The following is a 26,087-nucleotide window of genomic DNA, read 5'->3' as shown; positions in this document are numbered from 1 at the left end:
TTTTTGCCTTGCACCATCATCCCTTTTGTCATTTAATCTCTCCTGCCATTCCCTTTTGTTCTTTCCTCCCCACACTCTTTCCCTGCCTCTGTACTTGTTCAAAACCTGTTACATCTCTAACTTTTCCCAGTTCTGATGAAAGGTCACAGACCTGAAACATAGGGCTGGATTTTGAGCCCCTGCCAGGACTGGGAACAAAGGCGAGCGGACACTGCTGGCCTGCCTACCGGTTCCCTGGCTCTCTCATACCCCCGCTTTTCCCAGAAGCGGCATTGGGGGGGCGGGGCGGGGGGAGGCAGTGGTCAGCAGGGTCGCCAATTAAGCTTGTTACGGCCATATAAGGCCAATTGAAGGAGGCTGACAGATTTTCCAGTCGGCCTCCAGGTTCCGGCAGGCGGCAGAGGCCTATTTAGCTGCCTGGAGGCTGCCTCCTGGCGGCAGACTGGGCATCCAACTCTCCAGGCAGGCTTAGAAGCCCTCCCTACCTAGGTGTAACAGCAGCTGCAGGCTGCCCTGTAGAGGGGTTCCACCCCCACAGTGGTGGCTCGGCTGCAAAGACAATTTTTTTATTTAAACTTTCAAACATTTGCAAAGAGGGTGCCTCCACTTTGAAGTGTCCTCTCGCTCACTTACCTGCCATGGCATCTTGCTGATTTCAAGCTGGAAGGCCTCTGATTGGCCCTCCAGCTTGGAGAGCCTACCCACCCTCCTTAATTGGACAGCAAGCCCATCCGCTGGCCATTAACTGGCTGCTCTGGGAAAAACCACATTGAGTGACTGTTCCCACACAGTGCGGGCTCCTGACCCACATTTGAGCCTGATGTCTCCCCCAGGGAAAATCCAGCCCATTAACTCTGTTTCTCTCTCCACAGATGCTGCCAGACCCGCCGAGTGCTTCCAGCATTTTCTGTTTTTAATTCATTCATTTTCTGACTCCATTTATTGGGATATTCTTTGTGAACAGTTATTGTGTCTCACTGCCATAGTTCTATCTCATTCCCTTTCTTCTCTTTCCAAAGGGTTTGAAGAAAATTCCAGATACAAGTTTAGTTAAAATTGTATTTGGTGAAATCTGAAATTTTGCCTCGGCTCAGAAAATGTTTTCTTTTAAATAGCTGCTTGCGAGCACTTGCTGTCCATACCATGCCTGCATTAATCTGCATTACAACAGTCAGCACAGTGCAGTGTCATTCATTGCATCGGAAGGATTTTGAGATTGTTTGGAAGATATGATTGTGTTTTAAAATCGATTTCAGTTAGGCTGCAGCTGAGGAGTGCAAGTTTTTCATTTTGTCATTGTGTAAATGAATACTCAAAATACATTAAGTATTATACTGCTGGTTTTGATTGGACACTTGACTTAGGCTGGATAACATTTTTCTTCCTTTTGAAGCACACAAGAGAATGTGGTTGGAAACCCATGAAATCTCCAAATTACTGAGATCTATTGTGATGGAAATTTAATGCGGTCATTAATTCACTCATGTTATACAAAAGAAAACAAGTTTTAACTTATTAAAAGGTGAGAGTTTACAAATGGAAACAGTTTTTACGTGTGTGCATGAAAGAAGAATGTTTGGAGAGACTGTGGCTCCACTGGTCTCTGGCTTAAGAATGATGTTGAGAGCTTTTACCCTTTTAACTATTCACTTGTCACCTCAGCTGTAGCTGCAAGTGCAGGACCCGGCCAGCTGGGTGTTGGAGAAAACAGAATAAATTAGAGATTTCAAATCCTCAAAAATAAGATTTAACAAAGGCAGCACAGACTCTTTATCCTGTGATGTTTCAAGCTAATCACATCTCTATATAGAAGGGAACTGGAGTGTGACCATCCTTTCATTTTAAGTATTTTTGCAACGATTCACAGGGGAAAAGTTCAACATTTCTGATTGACAAAGAATAAACATTGCTGGTCATGGCTGTGGCTATACTATTACTTGAATAAATGTCCTGGAAGAAAGCCCACACAGAGTGCAGAAACTCAAGCAACTGACTCATCAACTGACAGCAGGTTAGTTACCTGCTGATGTATTGTGCGAAATGTTGCCCATTAATTGAGGTTATTTGTAACTTTAAAGCCGAGAGAGATTCGGTTAAAGTTAAAAACATTAATGGTCCAGATTTTGCGGTCAGCAGCAAATAAATGTTGCAAGTTGTTTGTTACACTTACACACATCCACAGACTGTCCATGGGCTTTTGCATTGCAATTTGTGATTATTAAAAAGCAAAAGCAGCACAACTCCTTGTACAAGGGACCTGGGACCGGTGTGAACAAGGCAAGCAGCACTGTGTCTCCTTAACCAATGAGTTTGAAGAATCCCTAATGAGACAAGCAGCGTCTAAACCAGGAATATTGAATTCCATGCCCCATCGTGTACAGATAGCAAAATAGAGAAGGAAAGAAAGATGGGATTGAGAAAGAGAGATAAGAGACAGTGAAAAAATTAATATCCAACAATTATTAAAATCTGAAGGTATGAGACAGGACCATCAGACAGCAGGTTACTACCTACTCACCGATGCTCATTTTGGGTTCCGCCAGGGCAACTCAGCTCCTGACCTCATTACAGTCTTGGTCCAAACATGAACTAAAGAGCTGAATTCCGAAGGCGAGGGGAGAGTTACTGCCCTTGACATCAAGGCAACATTTGATAAAGCATCCTCGCAAAATTGAAGTCATTAGGAATCAGGGGGGAAACTCTCCACTGGTAGGAGTCATATCTAACACAAAGCAAAAAGATTGTGGTCATTGGTGGTCAATCATCTCAGTGCCAGGACATGCTGCAGGAGTTCCTCAGGGTAATGTCCTCGGCCCAACCTTCTCCAGCTGCTTCATTGTAGGAACTAAAGGGTTAATAACTGCCATGTTTAATCTGTTAATATACCACTTGAATGGACCTGTGCCGATTATGGCCTGCTACAAATTACGTGAGGTGCTATATTTTTAAAGTGGAGTGTTTTTAAGAAATGTTGCAGTTATGCTCAAGAATAGTTAACTTGTATGTGTATCAATATATTAACTTAATTCTAATATATGTACCTTGTATTTGGAATCATGGGTTGTTATATGCAGTGTATATTTGTATGCTGTACTGGAACGATGGTGAAAGACTGTTTACAGCAGCAACAATAGCAGAAATGGCTTTTGAGATGAAACAGGATGTCTTGATGACTGCCTTTCTCCATTTCAATTAAGGCAGACTCAGAGTATCAATAAGCAATAGACTTGTAGGCTTCATGGGGATGCAAATAAAAATAATGGTATTTGGAGGCCATTCATGACTGAAATGTTGTTGGGAATAGCAAACATTCCCCATTGTGTGACAATGACTTAGGCCATCAAGCTGTCTGCAGAGACAATATATGGAAGGTGAAGTCATATCTGGTCAATCTAACTATTATAAATTAATCAAGAGGAGACAATGTATAGAAGGTGAGGTCATACCCAACCAGTCGAAAGGGTTAAGGTGGAATGTAACCTAATATGGAATGAAGAAACCCTCGGAGGGGGATAAATGGAAGGTGCTGAGTGACATTGGAGCGCACAGATTTGAAGAAGAGGCCATACTACAGTCAACGGAACACTCGGGGAAGATGGCGCCACAGCAGCTCGGGAGGTAAGAACCGAGGACACTGCACTCTGCTGTTGAATTACTGCCGTTGGTTAAGTATTGCTTGTAAATCCTTGCTGTGCTTAATAAACTCTCTATCTTGATTTAAGAATACCAGAGTCTGTACATTGTGGATCAAAGGCTAGTCAACGTTCTGGCCAAACACACAAAAATCTTACATTATCACTGACCTCAATATAAGGTCAAAAGTACAGTCATCAGCAAACAATGTTCAGTACCATTTGCAAATCCTCGGATAAGCAGTCCATGCCTGTATGCAGCAAGATGTGGACAACATTAAGGCTTAGGCTGATAAGTGGCAAGTAACATTTGCACCACACAAGTCCAGGCAATGATCATCTCCAACGAGTGAGAATCTAACAATATCCCCTAGATGTTCAACGACATTACCATTGCTGAAACTGCAGGGGTCACCATTGACTCAAAACCTAACTGGACCAGCCATATAACTACTGTAGATATAAGAACAGGTCAGAGGCTGGGAATTCTGCGGTGAGTAACACATCTCCTGACTCCCCAAAGCCTGCCCACAATCTATAACACAGAGTCAGGAATCCTCTCCACTTGCCTGGATGAGTACAACTCCAACAACATCTAATAAGCTCAACACCATCCAGGACAAAGCAACTCGCTTGATCACCACCTTAAACGAAGGCTCCTTCAACAGCATTGCGACCTCTACCACCTAGAAGAAGGGCAGCAGATGCATGGGAACACCTCCACCTGCAAGTTCCCCTCCAAATCACACACCATCCTGACTTAAAACTATAATCATTGTTCCTTCACTGTTATTGGGTCAAAATCCTGGAACTCCCTCCCTAACAGCACTGTGCGTGTAACCTACACTACATGGACTGCAGTGGTTCAAGAAGGCAGCTCACCAACACCTTCTCAAGGCCAATTAGGGATAGCCAATAAATGCTGGCCGAGCCAGCGATGCTCACATCCCACGAATGATTTTTTTTTTTAAATCCACACTTTTAAAAGTCAATTTTTGGTGGTTTAGCAGCAATTAAGGTTTATCACACTATTAAAAATTCACTTACATTTTCTGGCATGTTTGCCTGTCTGGTCATGTACTTCATTGCCAAGTCTCTGTGAGATACCAGTAAAGCAAAGCTTCTAGATGGGAAGAGTAATTTGGACAGCAGCTTCCTGAGCTCCACATTTCACTGTGTATGTTGTGGGTGCCAGAAGTTCCTGTCAGATTTATTCTTTAATAATGGTGAGCGCTGATAGTCTCACTCTTGCTATTTTTAACCACAAAATCCAGGCCAATATCTATTTCATTTCCTTTTGTTTGCTGGGATATGCAGTTTACTACTAAACATTGGCTCCCAGTCCAACAATGCCTGGATTTTAAAATTCTCACCTTCAAGTTCAAATCCATGGTCTCATTCCTTCCTATTTCTATAACCTCTCCCAGGCCGACAACTCTCCAAGAACTCAGCTTTCCTCCAACTCTGGCCTCTTGTGCATCTCCCACTTCCTTCACCATTAGCGGCCATGCCTCTAGCCCTGAAATAAGCTCTGGCATTACCTCCCTAAACCTCTCCACCTCTCTCTCCTCCTTTAAGACACTGCTTTCAACCTACCTTTTTGACCAAACATTTGGTCACCTGTCCTAATATCTCCTCCTTTGACTCGGAGTCAATTTTCGTCAGATTGTGCTCCTGTGAAGTGCCTCGGGATGATTTGAGAAGATTCTGCTTTCATAAGAGAAATGTTCCAATAAACTGCACACTGTAGAGTTACTGGATGGCAGCATAGTTCCTGACATCACAAAATACCTGTAACTTACACCACATGTTATCATACAAAAGAGAAAAAAACAACTTCAATCCCTGTGTCTCTTATAACAGCAAAAATGAATGATAGACTGCATAAATAGATATGGGTTATTACATGTTATATCCATTACAGACTATCCAATAAAGCCTGGCTCGTGTATAAAATTAAAACCCGACAACAGCCAACCCGAACCCGACCCGAGCCAGAGTCCTTTTAATTTGTTTTCGCACCCAACCCGACACAAATATCCATTCTGGCAGCAGGCTATTCCTGCAGATGGAGTTGTGGGAAATCACGGGTAAGCCTGATCCCGTGACTTCTTGGAAGCAGCACCGTCCAGCCCGACCCGACCCGAAGCAGACACATGTAGTCGGCTCTAGTCAGGTTCAGGTCGGGTAACCAGGCTTTACTATCCAATAACCTCCAAGACATTCTGGCTCTCCTGCTCCAGGATGCTTTCGCAAGAACAGCAGATTAATTCAAAAGTTATCATTCAATGTTTGCACAAAAATATTTAAATCACTGCACAAAGAAAGTACTGCTGATATTATCTATTCAAAATAAATAAACAAGAAGTAAAAGGTTTGCACATGACTTTTAAAACCCTACTTGAGTTTCAGTCGTAGAGTCAATTACAGCACAGAAGGAGGCCATCCAGCCCATCGAGTCCATGCAGAGTTGCCTTTATGCAATAATTTAGACATTTTGGCCCAAATCTGCCACTATTGTGGAAGCGGAGTGCATTTTCAGCATAGGCAGGACTTCTACCCAGCACATCAATGCAACCCTAGCCCCAGACAATCGTCCAGCCTCTGGGTCATTTAAATACTTCTGGTGGGCTTCCTGGTCTCCATCATGCACTCATCCAGTAGTAGAAATGGAGATTTGTTACAGTAGGCCTCAGAGGCCTGCCACAGCATAGCACTGTCAGTAATCTTTGAGCTGCCAGAGAAACTGATTCTTATTTTTAAATCAGCCCTTGGAGCCTGCAGAACTGTTTGCTCATGCGATCAATTGCACAGGCTTCCTGTATTTTCAAACTGAAATCCCCCTGCTGCCATAGCAACACTGGATTCCCAGGATGAGTAGGCGTCTCTTGCATCCAGCATTGATTAGGGGTCAAACGATGGAAAATACATCAGATGACATACTTACATGGAATTACACTGAATGTATAGCACAGGAACAGGCCATTCAGCCCAACCAGTACATATCAGTGTTTATCCTTCCTCAGCGAACTCTATCAGCATAACCCTTCATTCCCTTTTCCCTCATATGTTTATCTAACCTCCCCTTAAAAGCATCTGTACAATTACCTCAATCACTCCCTGCAGTAGTGAGTTCCACATTCGCACCACCTTCTGGGTAAAGAAGTTTAGGAATATAGGAAATAGGAGCAGGTCATTCAGCCCCTCGAACCTGCTCCATCATACAACTAGATCATGGTTGATCTTCCACCTCAATGCCATTTTCCACCACTATCCCTCTATCCCTTGATGTCTTTAATATCTAGAACTCTATTGATCTCTGTCTTGAACATACTCAATGACCTACCCTCTGGGGTAGAGAATTCTACAGATTCACTACCCTCTGAGTGAAGAAATTCCTCCTGATCTCAGACCTAATTGGCCTACCTCTTATTCTGAGACTGTGTCCCCTGGTTCTAGACACCCCCAAGCCAGAGGAAATGTCCTTCTTGCATCAACCTTGTCAAGCCCTATAAGAATCGTGTATGCTTCAATGAGATCACCTCGCATTCTTCTAAAGTCAAGAGAATATAGGCTCAGTCTCCTCAATCTCTTGCAGATTCCCTATTTGATTTCTATCTTCGATCGATGGCCTTTAAGTTTTGCTCTTCCCCACAGTAGAAACACTCTCTCTGTTTAAAATTATAAAAGATTTTTTATGAGTAAAGACCTTAGGGTACCCTAAGTCTTTTCTTTTCAAGAGAAAAGCACAGCTCGTTCATCCTTTTCTGACAAGTATAACCTCATATTTCTGATATCATGCATGTAAATCATTTTTGCATCCTCTCCAGTGCCCCGATATCCTTGTTATAATATTGGCCAGAATTAAACACAGTACTCCAAGAGTGGTCTAACCAAGGTTCAATACAAGTTTAGCATAATTTCTCCACTTTTCTATTCTATCCCTCTAGAAATAAAACCTAGTGCTTGGTTTGTTTTTTTATGATGACCTTATTATCCTGCATTTCCACTTTTAGTGATCATAGAATGGCCTCCTTCTGTCCTGTAAGCATTTGGCCCATTGTGTCTGTGCCAGCTCTCCGCAGCTAATCCCACTCCCTTGCCCTTTCCCCATAGCCTTGCAAATTTTCTCCCTTCAGGTGCTTATCCGATTCCCTTTTGAAAGCCCCAATTGAATCTGCCTCCACCACACTCTCAGCAAGTGCATTCCAGACCCTAACCACTCACTGTGTAAAGAAGTTTTTCCTTATGCTGCTGGCAGTTCTTTTGCCAATCATCTTAAATCTGTATCCTCTGGTTCTCGACCCTTCCACCAACAGGAACAGTTTCTCTCTATCTGTTCTATCTGGACTCTTAATGATTTCAAACACTTCTATCAAATCTCCTCTCAACCATCTCTTCTCGAAGGAGAAGAACCCCAGCTTCTCCAATCTATCCACGTAACTGGAGTCTCTCATCCCTGGAAACATTCTTGTAAATCTTTCTGCACCCTCTCTAAAGCCTTCACATCCTTCCTAAATTGCAGTCCCCAGAATTTGACATGATACTCAAGTTGAGGCCGAGCCAGAGTTCTTTTAAAGGTTCATCATAACTCCTTTGCTCCTGTACTTTATGCCTCTGCTTTGTGTATTTGTACTCTCAGATCCCTTTGTTCCTCTAACCCATTTAGATTATTTTCCAAATAATATGTGATCTTATATTTCTTACCAAAATATAATACTGATCAGCATTGAAATTCATTTGCTAATTATATGCCCATTCTGCAAGTTTATTAACGTCGTCTTGTAATTTGCTGCAGTCCTGCGAATTATTCATTACCCCCCAATTTGGTATCATCTTCAAATTTAAAAATTGTGCTTTCCATTCCAAAGTCCAAATCATTAATATAAATTGTGCAGAACAGTGGTCCCAGCACTGACCCTTATGGGACCACACTTTCCACTTTTTACCACTTTGAATAGCTACCCTTTACCCCATCTCTCCGCTTTCTGTCTTGCAGCCATCTATTGGAATTCTGTCATTGGACTACCATTCAATATGTCTGTCCATAGTGGATGTATTAACCATCACCAGTGAATTCTGACCTGATATTTGATCGGTGTGAAAATAGTAGGGAGACAGGATTGCATACTTCTGTATATCATTTCCTGCCCCCACATATCCCAATTCCAGCTAGAAACTGGCAACAGGAGACTGGAAAATCAAGATCTATTTCTCTTGCCTCAAGCTTTCATTTTATAAAGCAATAAACAGACAACTCTACAGGCTGCTAATGAGAACTCTTGGTCTTGTGCCAAATTATTTTTGAGAGAGTGGTGAGGGACCACATCTATGAGCTCATTAGGGATAATTTTAACCAAGAATAGGTGGGTTTGGGTTGAGTGAGAAGTTTAAAATTTGAAAAATTTCAAACACAACAAAACCTCCTTCTGACCTGCCCACTTCTCTATAATAAGTATACCGTTTTGGATACGGTTGTGGGGGGGGGGACCTACCAGGGGAAAGCCACAGCGGCCAGGTCTCTGGCACTGAGCCTGGCTCTGCAGCTCAGAAGGGAAGGGGGGAGAATAGGAGAGCGATAGTGATAGGAGATTAAATGGTTAGAGGCAGGAGATTCTGTGGTCGCGAACGAGACTCCCGGATGCTATGTTGCCTCCCGGGTGCCAGGGTCAGGGATGTCTCGGATCGAGTCTACAGGATTCTTAAGGGGGAGGGGGAGCAGCCAGAAGTCATGGTACACAGCGGTACCAATGACATAGCTAGGAAAAGGGATGAGGACCTGAAAAGCGAATATGGGGAGTTAGGTTGGAAGCTAAAATGCAGGACGCGCAGAGTAGTAATATCAGGATTGATACCGGTGCCACGTGCCAGTGAGGCTAGAAACAGAGAGCGAGTGCAGCTGAACACATGACTACAGAGCTGGTGTAGGAGGGAGGGCTTCAATTATGTGGATCATTGGGATACCTTCTGGGGAAGGTGGGACCTGTACAAGAAGGACGGGTTGCATCTGAACTGGAGGGGCACCAATATCCTGGGCGGGAGGTTTGCTAGAGCTCTTCGGGAGGGTTTAAACTAGTTTGGCAGGGGGATGGGAACTGGAGCTACGGAACAGTGGATGGGGTAGCTGTTGAACAGGCAGATACAGAGTGCAGAGAGTCTGTGAGGAAGGTTAGACAGTTGACAGGGCAAAGTTGCAGCCAGTATGATGGGTTGAAGTGTGTCTATTTTAACGCAAGAAGTGTCAGGAATAAGGGTGATGAACTTAGAGCAGGGATCAGTACTTGGAGCTACGATGTTGTGGCCATTACGGAGACTTGGATATCATAGGGGCAGGAATGGATGTTGGATGTTCCGGGGTTTAGATGTTTCAAAAGGAATAGGGAGGGAGGTAAAAGAGGTGGGGGAGTGGCATTGCTAATCAGGAATAGTATCACAGCTGCAGAAAGGGAGGTCGTCGAGGAGAGTTTGTCTACTGAGTCATTATGGGTGGGTCAGAAACAGGAAAGGAGCAGTCACTTTATTGGGAGTTTTCTATAGACCCCCCAATAGCAACAGAGACACGGAGGAACAGATTGGGAGGCAGATTTTGGAAAGGTGCAGAAGTAACAGGGTTGTTGTCATGGGTGACTTCAACTTCCCTAATATTGATTGGAGCCTCCTTAGTGCAAATAGTTTGAATGGAGCAGTTTTTGTCAGGTGTGTCCAGGAAGGTTTCCTGACTCAATATGTAGATAGGCCGACTAGAGGGGAGGCTATGTTGGATTTGGTGCTTGGCAACGAACCAGGCCAGGTGGCAGATCTCTCGGTGGGAAAGCATTTCGGTGATAGTGATCACAACTCCCTGACCTTTACTATAATCATGGAGAGGGACAGGAGCAGACGGGATGGGAAAATATTTAATTGGGGGAGGGGGAATTACAATGCTATTAGGCAGGAACTGGGGAGCATAAATTGGGAACAGATGTTCTCAGGGAAATGCACGACAGAAATGTGGAGGTTGTTTAGGGAGCACTTGCTGCGACTGCTGGATAGGTTTGTCCCGATAAGGCAAGGAAGGGATAGTAGGGAGAAGGAACCTTGGATGACAAGAGATGTGGAACAGCTAGTCAAGAGGAAGATGGAAGCTTACTTAAGGTTGAGGAAGCAAGGATCAGACAGGGCTCTACAGGGTTACAAGGTAGCCAGGAAGGAACTGAAGAATGGACTTAGGAGAGCTAGAAGGGGACATGAAAAAGTGTTGGCGGGTAGGATTAAGGAAAATCCCAAGTCGTTCTACACTTATGTGAGGAACAAGAGGATGGCCAGAGTGAGGGTAGGGCCGATCGGGGATAGTGGTGGGAACTTGTGCCTGGAGTCGGAGGAGGTAGGGGAGGTCCTAAATGAATACTTTGCTTCAGTATTCACCAGTGAGAGGGACCTGGTCGTTTGTGAGGGCAGCGTGAAACAGGCTGATATGCTCGAACAGGTTGATGTTAAGAAGGAGGATGTGCTGGAAATTTTGAAAGACATGAGGACAGATAAGTCCCCGGGGCCAGATGGGATATACCCAAGAATATTAAGGGAAGCGAGTGAAGAGATTGCCGCGCCTTTTTGCGATGATCTTTGCGTCCTCACTGTCCACTGGAGTCGTACCAGATGATTGGAGGGTGGCAAATGTTATTCCCTTGTTCAAGAAAGGGAATAGGGATAACCCTGGGAATTATAGACCAGTCAGTCTTACGTCAGTAGTGGGCAAATTATTGGAGAGGATTCTGAGAGACAGGATTTATGATTATTTGGAAAAGCATAGTTTGATTAGAGACAGTCAGCATGGCTTTGTGAGGGGCAGGTCATGCCTCACAAGCCTTATTGAATTCTTTGAAGATGTGACAAAACACATTGATGAAGGAAGAGCAGTGGATGTGGTGTATATGGATTTTAGCAATGCGTTTGAGAAGGTTCCCCATGGTGAGCTCATTCAGAAAGTAAGGAGGCATGGGCTACAGGGAACGTTGGCTGTCTGGATACAGAATTGGCTGGCCCATAGAAGACAGAGGGTGGTAGTAGATGGAAGGTATTCAGCCTGGAGCTCGGTGACCTGTGGTGTTACGCAGGGATCTGTTCTGGGACCTCTGCTCTTTGTGATTTTTATAAATAACTTGGATGAGGAAGTGGAAGGCTGGGTTAGCAAGTTTGCCGATGACACGAAGTTTGCTGGAGTTGTGGATAGTGTGGAAGGCTTTTGTTGGTTGCAACGGGACATTGACAGGATGCAGAGCTGGGCTGAGAAGTGGCAGATGGAGTTCAACCTGGAAAAGTGTGAAGTGATTCATTTTGGAAGGTCGAATTTGAATGCAGAATACAGGCTTAAAGACAGGATTCTTGGTAGTGTGGAGGAACAGAGGGATCTTGGGGTCCATGTCCACAGATCGCTCAAAGTTGCCACCCAAGTTAATAGGGTTGTTAAGAAGGCGTATGATGTGTTGGCTTTCATTAACAGGGGGATTGAGTTCAAGAGCCGCGAGGTTATGCTGCAGCTCTATAAAGCCCTGGTTCGACCACACTTGGAATATAGTGTTCAGTTCTGGTCGCCTCATTATAGGAAGGATGTGGAAGCTTTAGAAAGGGTGCAGAGGAGATTTACCAGGATGCTGCCTGGACTGGAGGGCATGTCTTACGAAGAAAGGTTGAGGGTGCTAGGGCTTTTCTCATTGGAACGAAGAAGGATGAGAAGTGACTTGATAGAGGGGTACAAGATGATGAGAGGCATAGAGCGGATAGCCAGAGACTTTTTCCCAGGGCGGAAAGGGCTATCACCAGGGGGCATAATTTTAAGGTGATTGGAGGAAGGTTTCGGGGAGATGTCAGAGGTAGGTTCTTTACACAGAGAGTGGTGGATGCGTGGAATGCACTGCCAGCGGTGGTAGTAGAAGCAGATACATTAGGGACATTTAAGCGACTCTTGGATAGGTACATGGATGATAGTAGAATGAAGGGTATGTAGTTAGTTTGATCTTAGAGTAGGTTAAAGGTTCGGCACAACATCGTGGGCCGAAGGGCCTGTACTGTGCTGTACTGTTCTATGCTCTATGTTCTTCTAGACAGTGGGTGGGGGGGGGCGGGGGGGGGGGGGTTTGTGGTGGGTGACCAAATCACTCTCAGGAGACAGGTGGGTTGGTAAAAGCTTTATGGAGGCTGCATGCCTCTAATTTTACAGGTTTCTTTTATTTTTAAACTCATTTCGGCCAGGTTTTCTGGGCCACAGGAAATTAGACAGATAAAAGGAGGTGAGAAGGACCAGATCCATAATGTAAGGGCCTTACCGGCACCACTTGTGGACTAGGAAGAGCAGGAGTGTTTTTCCCCCAGTCCAGCAAGCTCCCACATCCACAATCGTAAACTCTCCCAGTTTTCCCCCCCTTCCGATCTCCCCCCCACCAACCATGATCTCTCCCCCGTCCTCTACTTGTGATCTGTGCCCCACCACCAACTGTGCTCTCTCTCTTTCTCTCCCTCCCTCCCTACTTGCTCCTCGCTGCAATCTTGTGCTGCGGGTTTTCCTGCCTGGGAAACAGCTGGCCTGTCAATCAGCCCATCAATCAGGCTGGCTGTTGTGTGGGAAACATGCAGAAAAAATGTAAAATTGGGTTTCCTGACAAGAACTCCTCTCCAACCTCCCACCTACCACCCTGGCTCCCTCTCCCATCTCCCCATAAATATCACAGCCATTGTGTTTCACTCTGCATTATTTTTGATTCTCCCCAGCAACTTGAAACCACGGTCTCATTATTATATTACAACTTTTGCTGTTTACTAGCAATAAATATTACAAGTCAGTTATAATATATAGGCAAATAAAAACACACTGGGGAATATGTGAGCTAAAGCAAGGTCACTTAAATTATAATGATGCAAATAAATTCAATCCCCAGACTGAACACAGCCAGATAGCTCTCATTGTTAAATTTCCAGCAGCTATTATTTAAACTAATTGTTTTGGTTAAAAGCAAAAAAATAAGAAAATGAAATACATTGCACAGACTCAGCAGGTTTAAAGCAGGCACAGTGTGAATTAATATTCATTCACTTTCACTGTAAAGATTGCCTCCAAAAAAAAACTACATCACACGAACTAATATGTCCTCAGCATGTGACGCAAACAAGACCGCCACCCTTAAATTGGATTGAGATGCCATGAAGCTTGTAATGTTGAGTACATTTTTTATTCCCCATTTTCTTCCTTCTCCTCCTTTCTGGGAGTTCCAGGGCACTTTCTGCCATCACCAACTCTCCCAAAATATGTGGGCCTGAACTGAGAGTAGCGACAGAGGTACAGTTACTGAGGCCATTTCTGACCTCATCCAATGGACACACACATGTGCTTCCAGCAGAGATTCCTGGACATTGTTCAAGAAGGGGAATCCATGTTCTATTCTACTTTCCCTAATCCAGTACAGCTACGGAAAAATGTAGCACCCCCATCACACATTGCACTAGAAAATCAACGGAGCACACCTTGATGAGTCTAGGTAAGTCAACCACTTATTTGATAAATTTGCTGAACTATCATGGGAGTTGAGTGTTAAGTATTCTATTTATAATTAGGTGAGATAGATTACTGATCATCCATCTTGTTTTCATTTCAGATCTCCAGCATCTGCAGTATTTTACTTTTATTATCCTGTATTGGGACTGCTTACTCATCTGTTGACAGAATTGTTTACAAACTCCAAAGGTTATATTACAAAAATATCTCATGTGCATGGATCAGGGATTTTTTTAAACCCTCAGGCGAGCCACTGTGACTTTACATGATAGTTGATAGAGCTGATGCATCAGTGCATCAGTGCATCAATACTTGCCTTCCCCTTTCAGAGAGGCATGCTAATAGCTTCCTCAAACCATTAATATTCTTCAATGAGGTTGGCCACACAAGCTACTGGATTTCAACATCAAAAATGAACAAGAAATAATACTAAGACTACGGATCCTATAAAATCATAGAATGATGCATTACTGAAAGAGGTCATTTGGCCCATTGTGACTGTACAGGCTCTTTTGAAAGAACTATCCAATTAGTCCCACTCGCCTGCTCTCCTACCAGAGCCCTGTAATTGTTTTCCCTTTCAAGCATTTATCCAATTGCTTTTAGAAAATTATTATTGAATCTGCTTCTCCTACCTTTTCAGACAGTGTATTCCAGTTCATCATAATTCGCTCAATAAACAAATAAATCTCTTATTTTGCCTCTGATTCTTTTGCCAATTACCTTAAATCTGTGTCCTTTGGTTACTGACCCTTCCATCACAGGAAACAGTTTCTCTTTATTTACTCTATCAAAGCCTTTCATGATTTTGAATACCTCTATTAAATCTCCCCTTAACCTTCTCTGCTCTAAGAAGAACAACCCCAGCTTCTATAGTCACACCCTATAACTGAAGAGCCCCATCCCAGGTACCATTCTGGTAAATCTCCTCTGCACTCTCTCCAAGACCTTAACAGCTTTCCTAAATTGTGGTGCCCTGAATTGCCCAGAATACTCCAGCTAGGGCTTAACCAGTGTTTTGTTAGGATTTAGCATAATTTCCTTGCTTTTGTACGCTCTGCACATATTTTAATAGCTGAGCATTTTGTTATGCTGCCCTCTCTGTTGGGGAGCTGTAATCTCTGCTGCCCTATTTGTTTGGAGAGGTATTAATAAAGTTTGTTCAATAATGGTTGCTTGCTGTGACTCCACGAGCTGAATTTTACTGGCGTGCCACACATCGTGGTGGCGCGTTTTGAAGTCGGCAGACTGCACCCACTAAGCGGCCGCCGGAGAGCCACCAGGATATTACGTGCAGGGGCTCATTTAAATGGAGGCAGCGGAGTGGCCGCCCCAGTGTCCCCAGCAACGGCGTTTGGTGCCACCTTGCAGGCGCTGGCGCCATTTTTAAAGGGCTTCAAGCCCTTCAGGAGAGATTTAAATATTTAAAGGCGCCGATTTGATGAAAATTTCAATAAAAGTTTAATTTAACTTTTGAGTCCCCTCTCCCACCGCCTGCCCCTCCGCCACTGAGTACTCAATAGATAAATTGACCTATCCCCCAAAAAAACACTTTTTGAAATTCCGAACTTACCCCCCCGAACTTCAGCATCTTTGACCCTCAACTCCTTCTCACCATCCCCACAACCAATAGGAATAGTTTTCCCCACTCCCCCACACCACCGCACCCCCCCCACCGCACCTTGATAATTTTAACCCTCTCCCCTCCCCACCAGTCTCTTGCCTCAGAACTCCATACGGCGTTTCGAAGGCGCATGGGTTGCGGCCGGTGGCCATAAAATTGGCATGGGACGGCCACCGGTGGCACGCAAGTTCATTTGCATGCTTATTACCCTCCTTTGAATATTTTAATGGCGGGATGCCACACCGAGGCCTCGCTGCCGCTGCTAATATCCGGTCGGGCCCTCTCAGCATCGTGGGTACTGGCGGGCCACTCCCACTAGCATTTTACAGGCCTCCCTGCCACGACCCACAGCGTCGAGGGGCTGGTAAAATCCAGCCCCACATGTTCGCTACTTAGTGCAATAGACAACAGGAAGATGACGATGAGATTAGATTTTTCTTTTACATTTTGTTTGAGAAATTATGGTCTGAAGAACATGTTGACACATTTTTTGGAACTCCCAAAGTTGATTTTGAGGAAGTTTGGGCTATTTGAAAGATTGTTCTGTGCGTCTGCAAAATGTATGTGGTCCAACTCAGTGAGTCAGCACGGTGCCTAACTGAAAGAAAAGGCACTGAAGACATATTTTGGGAAAATGGGGGAATTCAACCCTAACAAAGAGGACTGGTGTAATTACAAACGAAGATTACACATTTGGCTACAAGCTAATAAAATAGATGAGGATAAAGTAAATGTTTTCCTTATCGTAATGGTGCCAGATGCTTTTGAGGTGGTGCTTAACCAATATTGCCCGCGAGACCCCAGTAATTTGAACAATTCTGAAATTAATGAGATTCTGGACACATATGATGACACAACTAAGAGTGAAATTGCATTGCGAGTTGCATTCCGTGAAAGGAACCATTTGCCAAGTGAGACTATTGCAGATTATATGAACATATGAATTAGAAGCAGGAGTAGGCCATTCGGCCCCTTCAAACCTGCTCCACCATTTAATAAGATCATGGCTGATCGGATTGTGGCCTCAACTCCACTTTCCCACCTACCCCCGATACCCTTTGACTCCCTTGTTAGTCAAGAATTTATCCACCTCTGCCTTAAAAATATTCAATGTCCACTGCTCTCTGGGGAAGAGAGTTCCAAAGACTCTCAACCCTCAGAGAAAGAAATTTCTCCATATCTCTATCTTAAATGGGTGACCCTTTACTTTTAAACTGTATTCCCTAGTTCTAGTCTCTCGCACAAGAGGAAACATCCTTTCAACATCCACCCTGTCAACTCCCTTCAGGATTGTATATGTTTTAATAAGATCACCTCTCATTCTTCTAAACACCAATGGATACAGACTCAACCTGTTCAACCTTTCTTCATAAGATAACCCCCCACCCCCACCACCACCCCCCACCTTCTCAGGTATCAGTCGAGTGAACCTTCTCTGAACTGTCTCTAACACTTTTATATCCTTTCTTAAATAAGGAGAGCAAAATTGTACACAGTACTCCAGATGTGTTCTCACCAATACCCTGTACAACTGTAGCAAAACATCCCTACTTTTATATTCCATTCCCCTTGCACTAAAAGACAACATTCCATTTGCCTTCTAATCACTTTCTGTATCTGGATTCCAACCTTTTGTGATTCATGTAGAAGGACACCCAGATCGCTCTGTACCACAATGTTCTGCAATCTCTCTCCATTTAAATAATATGCTGTTTTACTATTCTTCCTGCCAAAGTAGATAAGTTCACATTTTCCCACATTATACTCCATTGCCAAATTTATATCCACACACTTACCCTATATCTATCTATATCCCTTTGCAGACTCCTTGGGCTGAATTTTATCAGCCTCTCGATGTCGGGGGTTGTGGCGGGGGGACCCGTAAAATACTTGTGGGAGCTGCCCACCACGTCCCCTGATGCCAAGAATGCCCTGCTGCATTTTACCGGCAGCGGTGAGGCCTCGGTGCAGCCCACAACCCGCTGCCAAGCGGCGGGACCTTCATTTATATATTAAAATTAATTAAGATAAGATCAACCTACCTGGTCCAGGCGGCTGTCCCACGCCAATTTTACGGCCATCAGCCGCAACTCCCGCATGAGACCTGGATGGGGAGGGGAGAGGACTGAAATTATCAGGGGGTGTTGGGGGGGAGAGAGGGGAAAATCTTTTTTTATTAGCTGTGGGGATGGCAGCAGGGTGGGGGGTCTGCCGGATTTCAGTGGAAACCAGACCACAGCAGCCAAGTTCACAAACTCAGTCAGAAATTTAGATGCTACCATTGCCATGGTTACCATCAAACATATAAATACTCCCATTTTCAGTTAAAGTTCTAAGCCTGTGGGAAAATCGGTCATATCCAAATAGCATGCAGGAATAGAGGAAACAGTAAAGCTCCAGTTCATGATAAAGCTCCAGGTCGTAGCAATGCTCCAGGTCCAGGTCGTAGTACACCTAAAGCTAGTTCAGGAGCCTGGAATGCGCATATGATAGATATGGAAACAGAAGTTGATGTTATCAAGCAGGAAGATCAAGAGTTATACTCAGTCAGAGAGTAAGAAAAACATCGCAAGGAAGATGAGAGTAAAAAGCCTGAAGATATAATTCCAGTGCCCACAGTAAAAACGAAAGTCTGAGATTCACAACTTACTTTCAGCATAGATATAGCTACAGCAGGGGCGTACAAGAAGTCCCTAAGTCACATTTCCTTCTGCAAAACTGGTGTGAAACTGACTAGTTATTCCAATAACAGTATTCCAGTGTTAGGTGAAGTTAGTGTTAGGGTGGAATACGATGCATCCTATTACTTGCCATTGGTAGTAGTTGGAGGGAACAAAGTCTCCCTGTTGGGAAGGAATTGGCTTAAGAAAATATGGTTAAACTGGGCCGAGTTATTTACAGTAGGGATCAGTAAAAGTAGGTTGGACATTGAGGAAATGTTAAGAGAGCACAAAATGGTCTTCGAGCACGGAGGTCTAAATGATAAAATGAAGCATCACAAGGCCGAAGTCAATCAGTACGATGTTAAATATCGTAAGTCAGCAGATCATGCAAATGCAGACGTTCCTTTGAGATTTCCGTGATGACTGATTCATTTTAGCCAATGAGTTACCTGTTAATTACTTTACATACACAAATGACATGCCAGTGTCTGCCACAGAAATTAGTGAAGAAACTCGCAAGGATATGGTGCTCAGTAAAGTGTTCAATTACACCAGCAATGGCTGGCCTAAGAGTGCGATGATGAGAATTTGCAGGAGTATTTCACATGTAGAAATGAACTGAGTTTAGATCAAGGTTGTCTCGTATGGAGTTGAAGAGTCATTATTCTGCTGAAGTATAAAGAGAGATTATTAGAGGAACTTCATCAAGAACACACAGGGATAGTCTGTATGAAAGTAGGAGCAAGAAGCTATTTTTGGTATCCGAAGGAAGGTAGAGATATTGAAAAGTTGGAAAAAAGTTGTGAAGTATGTCTCAGAATGAGAAATGATCCAACCAAGATTCCTTCCATTCCATGATCAAACATAAGAAAACCATGGGAACAAGTGCATGTTGATTTATTTGAAGTTGAAAGGAAAGAATGTTTCATTTTGGTCGATAGCTATAGCAAAATGGATAAATGTTGAGTCTATGCCCAATACCACAAGTGCCAAAACTATTGAGGTTTTGAGAAGTTGGTTTGCAATTTATGGGTTGCCAGAGTTGTTGGTGTCAGATAATGATCCACAGTTTATGTTAGAAGAGTTTGACTCCATTCTTATTCAGAAATATTTCCAACACACATGAATACCACCACATCACCCAACATCAAAAGGTACTGCAGAAAGTTCTTTACAAATTGTGAACAGGGCTTTACAGGTGAAAAGCTAGGCAGTAACTTCCAGTAACTTCTCTTTGACACAGGCTAGACAATTTTCTGCTTTCTTACAGAATAACTCCACAGTCAACAACAGGCTACTCACCTTATGTGTTAAACACTCTCCTAGGACAAGGTTTAGTTTGCTTAAGCCTGACGTCAATAGCAAAGTAAAAGAAAAGCAAGACAGAGTGAAGATGATTCAAGATACATGAAGCATGAAACTTAGACAGTTCAGTGCTGGCCAGAAAGTCGTGGTGAAAAGCTACCAAAGTGATAAGGAGATGCTTGGAGTTGTTGTAAAAAGACTAGGTGCATTCAAATACCTAGTGAAGACTGGAGAGAGACTCTATCAGTGTCATGTAGATCATTTGGTTGAAAGAAGAAATCTGACAAAAGGAGAGCATGAGAAACCTCTAGTCCAAATTCCAACAGTCCCAAGTGAAAGTCAGAAAGAAAGTGCAACTCACAAAGAAACTGAAAGTTTGATGGTATCACAGAATGCACTAGTAGAGCAAAGTGAGTCAGGGTCTTTGATTAAGAGTAATCAATCAATTTCACAGTCCATTGAGTGGAGTTGGTAGTCAAAGTTAAAGTTCAGGGTTGACACTGAGTGAGATGTTGAGACAGCAGATTCAAATTAATGAAATTGGAAGAAGATACCCAAACAGGAAAAGAAAGAATCCTGATAGGTTAATTCAAAGTGTGTATTTCATTTCATCTTGTTAAATGATAATACTTTGTTAAAGACATACTGGTGTTAAGGAAAAACCTTTTCTTTTTATATGTAAATTACTTGAAATACTGGTCATATATGTTTTAATTGTGATTACAGTAACAAGCAGGCAACCCAATCTGTTAAATTTCAGGTATGGTTATTGTATTCTGGGAAATTATCATGTATCATTTTACATTTTAATGTACAATTTTTTTTAAGCGGGGGGTGGGGGGAGTGTAGTTTGTTGTAAAGCCTGAACATTTTGTTATACTACCCTCTCTGTTGGGAGGTGTAATCTCTGCTGCCGTCTCTGTTCGGGGAGGTGTTCGTTCAATAATGGTTGCTTACTGTGCGTCCACATGTTAGCTACTAAGTGAAATAGACAACACACTGCCTCCATTTATAAAGCCAATGCTCTGCACCTGGCTGCTCCTGCCTCCCTTTAGCTGTTGGTTTTCCCAGGCACTGGAAAACCTGGCCATCCATCGTCAAATTTAAATCATTACCAAAGTATACATTTCCCCACCCAAAATGGCAACATAAAGGAAGACATGCATTTTAAAAGATTGCATTTCTAGAGAGAAAACGACATGACCTCGTATGTGAAGACAGCAACTTTGTACATATTTGCCAGGAACATGTATGAGTCCATGTATTTTTTAACGTTTTCAGAACTTGAGCTTTCTTTTCAACAATCCAGAATTTCCGCCAATTTAATATATTATTTTAAAGCTACAGGAGTCAGGGCACCAGGGGAAAAAACATAATTCTTCAAAGAGTTTGTAAACCCAGTTAAAATACCGAATAGTGTTTCCATTAGTGAAGGATATACTTGGCCATGCAACAGAGGTTCACCAAACTAATCCCTAGGATGGTGAGATTGTCTTATGAGGAGACATTGCCGAAACGAGACCTGTATTCTAACTGAAACTTACGAAATTCTTACAGGGCGTGACAGGATAGATATGGATAGGATGTTTCCTCTGGCTGGTGAGTCTAGAACCAGGGGATACAGTCTCAGAATAAGGGGCAGACTATTTAAGACTGAGATGAGGAAGAATTTCTTTACTCAGAGGGTGATGAATCTTTGGAATTCTCTACCCCAGAAGACTGTGGAAGCTCAATCATTGAGCATGCTGAAGACAGAAATCGATTTCTGAATACGAATGATAATAAGGGATATGAGGATAGTGGGGAAAAATAGCGTAGAGGTAGATGATCAGTCATGATCTGTTTGAATGGTGGAGCAGGCTCAACAGGCTAAATGACCTATTCCTGCTCCTATTTCCTATTATTCCATTACAGGGGTAATTTCATTCCATTCTTGACAGATTTCAGTTGAAAATTCTTTCCTTTGTAATTTACAGAAGGGCTATGTCCCATGGAGAAAACTATGGTGAGATAAGACAGGTAAAGGCAAGCTTGGATTTAGAAAGACTAGACTGCAGGGGGAGGGAAGCAAAGTTAAAAGTCCACCTCTATTAATATGAATTGAATTCTCAATCTATATTAGAGGAGAGAAGAATAATAGCATATTGTACAAAATCATCAGCCAGTTCTGAAGAAGTCACTGACCTGAAACGTTAACTCTGCTTCTCTCTCCACAGATGCTGCCAGATCTGCTGAGTTTTTCCAGCACTTTCTGTTTTTACATCAGCCCTAAGCCTGATTTTCTGTCCATTAATTTACATGAAAGAAAGACTTGAATTTATATAGCAGTGTTCATAACTACCAAATGCCCTAAAGTACACTACAGCTAATAAAGTACTTTTTTTTTTTGAAGTGTAATGCAGAAACATAGCAGCTAATTTTTGCACAACAAGCTCCACAGACAGCAATGTGATAATGACCAGATAATCTGTTTTTGTAATGTTGATTGAGGGATAACTATTGCCTAGGACACCACGGATAACTCACCTGCAACAACTTCAAAATAGTGGCCTGGGATCTTTCACACCCAACTGAGAGGACAGACAGGGCCTCGGTTTAATGTCTCAACTGGAAAGACAGCACTTCTGACAGTGCAGCACTCCCCCAGTACTGCACCGGAATGTCAGCCTGGATTGTTAGACTCAAGTCCTGTAGTGTGACTTGAACCCACAACCTTCTGCCTCAAAGGCGAGAGTGCTACAAACTAAGTCACAGCTGACACAAAACAGCTGACATTGAATGAAATCATGTACAACAGCTTTTCAGTTCTGTTATGTCAGAATAACATTCATATTGATGGCCTAATAATTAGCTGTTTTTATTTCCAAGTTCCTCTAGAATTTTCTATCAAAGAATACAAAATGATATATGACTTTCAAGTTTGATTTCCTGATGTTAATGATATTAGGCATAGCCAGTGGACTCGCATATCAATCTCCCATGTAACCTACATACCCTGGACAAGGTACTCCTATGTAGATCATTGCACACATCAGGCAGTAATAACCTGCTTGCAATCCAGAATGTCAATATATTTATTCGAAGACCCTGTGCTAATTGTACAGCACCAGCTACATAAAAATATCAATGCTTCAGTTCAACACAGCCTTCTCCAATGTCTCTAGTAAATTTCTCAGCTAATCGGCCTACAATGACTGCTCAGTCAATTAAATCAGGATTGTACAATGCTAACCAGTTTGTCACTGTCAGTTTTGGCTTCTAGATTTTACGTTCACACTGTTAGTTCTGACATTAACACTGAGATGGTTTTACACCATTGAAAATTTGTATTTTTCTTTCCTAGAGGAAAGTACACTCTAATGAAGAATTTTACTGCACTATAGATATACAACTTGATATAGCTGGAAAGAATGGTAACATTTAATATATAAACTGAATCACCCTCTGGGCTAAACTACTGAGCTGTTGATTTTGCATGCATTTGAAGCAAGAATGTGCAATATTAGAAAGAGTAATGGACTTGTAGCCTGCAACTATTAAACTTGACAATGAGGAATCAGCATTTATTTTTGAAAGCCTCCAATCTAATTCTGATTGCATGTAGTTCATGATTTGATGATTTTTTTGTACACTGCTAACAAGGTTAACCTGTTGTAGAATACATTAAGGCCAGGAGTTTAACCCCTTCATCCAGCAAAAATGGTGAGTTTGAGGGGTTAAAATTTGAAAATTCTAGCACTCGGTTCCAACTTGCCATGTTCTCGGTCACTGTAATTTACATGACAGCGATCCACGCCACCGACAAGGGCCCCACTACAGGCTGGCCTGGGCCTACTTAATACAGACAAGTCATTCATATGCACCTTCTTTGGCCTCCTTATCTCGAGAGACAATGGGTAAGCGCCTGGAGGTGGTCAGTGGTGTGTGGAGCAGCGCCTGGAGTGGCTATAAAGGCCAATTCTAGAGTGACAGGCTCTTCCACAGGTGCTGCAGAAAAATATGTTTGTCGGGACTGTTACACAGTTGGCTCTCCCCTTGCGCCTTTGTCTTTTTTCCTGCCAACTGCTAAGTCTCTTCGACTCGCCACACTTTCGCCCATGCACCATGATGTCAATATTCAGGTGAGAGTGTTGCTCAGGAGAAAGATATAATGCAGTTCCTGGAACTTGTGTTGAATTTCATGGTAAGGCTAACGAGTCTTAGGGTGGAGATGGAAGCAGGGGAATTAAAATGGTGATCCAGAAAGCTTAAGGCCATAGTTATAGAGAGCACAAAGTGTTTGGCAAATGCTTCCTTATTCCTTTGTTTGCTTTTTTCACCTGAAGTCTTCTTTGCTCTGATTCTGCTAGACTAATTGTTCATCAATCATTTTTTCAGTTCTGATAAAGGGTCAATTTGTCTTTTTCTCTGCACAGATGCTGAGTGACCTTATACGTGTTTCCAGCTTTGTCTATTGTTATTAAAGATGTTCTAGCTCCATTGTTGTGCTATTCATAGCCCATGAATAACATTTTATATCAATAAAGTGGAACATTTCTTCCCCCTTCTGGAAGGTGTGAGGTCCTGAGATGAAGCACTACCTAAAAGGTTAATGCTATTTTCTGTGGCTTGTGATAAGAGGCCTGCAAGCTTGCAGAAGCTTTTCAGATCTTATCCTTATTTATTTTCTTGCTGAGCAAACCTCCTATTCAGATCAGTGCCAGTTCTTGAAATTTTGATGAGAGATAAGCTCACTATAATAGCAAACCTCCTGATATTTTCATTGGTGTCTATGTTATTGTGACCAAAAATATCCTAAGCCAAAATTTCTGTCCATCAGCAAAACAATCAGAAAGGCGCCTGCCTCCTTCTCACCTGTGACTGTGGATGAGAGCATTGAAGGCCAAGCCATCTGACCAGCTGGAGGTGAAATTGACGACATTGACTGGTTTGTAGTTACGGATCGACTGACGCACCCAGCTCAGCAGAATCTTCTCACTGTTGGTCTGCTGCAGGTTGGCCATGATGCCTTTCATAACATCTTTCACCTTAAAAAGACAGATAAGTTAGCAGAACACGACAGTATCAGATTCACAGCAAAGCTCCGTCTCCCCAGTACCATTAACACGTGAACATTTTCAAATATTTCATTTTCTCCCCCTCTTGTAAAACATTGTGGGATATTCACAACCTAAAAAGTTATATGTTATGTTGGTATTTACCACCCCCACCCCTTCTCCAGCTATTTCATCTGCTCTCCCCACATCTTTCAACCAATAGATCGAGGTGGCCTGGATCACAGGCTGCAGTTTGTCATCATGACTATTGCTCTTTGCTGCCTGTCACAAAGTATTCTTTATAGGGCAGCATAGATTCCCCCTGATGAGTTTTCATTTTCAATAAATAGATAACTGCTATTCAGGGTAAATGAATTTCATTGGCAGTAAGCATTGGTCTATTTGGTGGGAGAGGCACTTCCCAACATCAAATCACAGAACAAACAGCACAGAAGAGGCCATTCGGCTTCATCATGTCTGTGCCAGCTCTGTGGTAAAGCTATCCAATTAATCCCATTTCCCTTCTCTTTCACCATAGCACGATAAGATATTTCCCGTCAAGTATTTATCCAATTCTCTTTCAAATGTTACTATTGAATTGGCTTCCATCACCCTTTCAGGCAATGCATTCCAGATCACAACTCGCTGTGTAAAAAAAAAGTTCCTCACGTAACCTCTAATTGTTTTGTCAATCACCTTAAATCTGGTTACCGACCCTTCTGCCACTAGAAAGTTTGTCCTGATTTACTCTATCAAAACCATTCATGATTTTGAACACCTCTTTTAAATCCTCCCTTAGTCTTTTCGACTCGACAGAGAAAACCATCAGTTTCTCAAGTCTCTCCAAATAGCTGAAGTCCCTCCATCTCTCATTCGAGTAAATCTCTTCTGCACCCTCTTTAAGGATATGATATCCTTCCTGAAGTGTGGTCCCAGAATAGAACACAGTATTATAGCAAAGCCCCTAATTAGCATTTTATAAAGATTTAACATAACTTCCTTGCTTTTTTCTGTATTAAAAACTCGAGCTTATATGCATATTTAGAAAAAAACTTCCCAATTTGTTCTACCACCTTCAAAGGTGGTGTACATATACCCCCAGGTCTCTCTTTTCCTGCAACCCCCCTTCAAAGTTATACCATTTTAATTAATATCGCCTCTCCTCATTCTTTGTACCAAAATGAATCACTTCGCACTTTTCTGCATTAAATTTAATCTGCTAAGTGTCAGTCTATTTTACTATGTCCTCCTGAAGCCAGTTTTTTTTATTTGTTCATGGGATGTGGGCATTGCTGGCTAGGC

General features: G+C 42.8%; 1 protein-coding gene across 5 annotated transcripts in view; it reads right to left on the bottom strand.

Moving 5' to 3' along the window:
* Positions 1-26,087, bottom strand: part of dmd (dystrophin) — a 1,950,296-nt gene that overhangs the window by 1,597,364 nt on the left and 326,845 nt on the right. For all 5 annotated transcript variants that reach the window (XM_068040560.1, XM_068040554.1, XM_068040555.1 and 2 more), the window contains exon 6: positions 24,604-24,776. In XM_068040560.1, the coding sequence (XP_067896661.1) occupies positions 24,604-24,776 (173 nt within the window). The remainder of the gene's footprint in view (positions 1-24,603; positions 24,777-26,087) is intronic.

Source organism: Heterodontus francisci, chromosome 10, assembly GCF_036365525.1.
Source record: "Heterodontus francisci isolate sHetFra1 chromosome 10, sHetFra1.hap1, whole genome shotgun sequence".
Classification (NCBI taxonomy): Eukaryota; Metazoa; Chordata; class Chondrichthyes; order Heterodontiformes; family Heterodontidae; genus Heterodontus; species Heterodontus francisci.
This window is presented reverse-complemented; position numbering and strand designations above follow the sequence as displayed.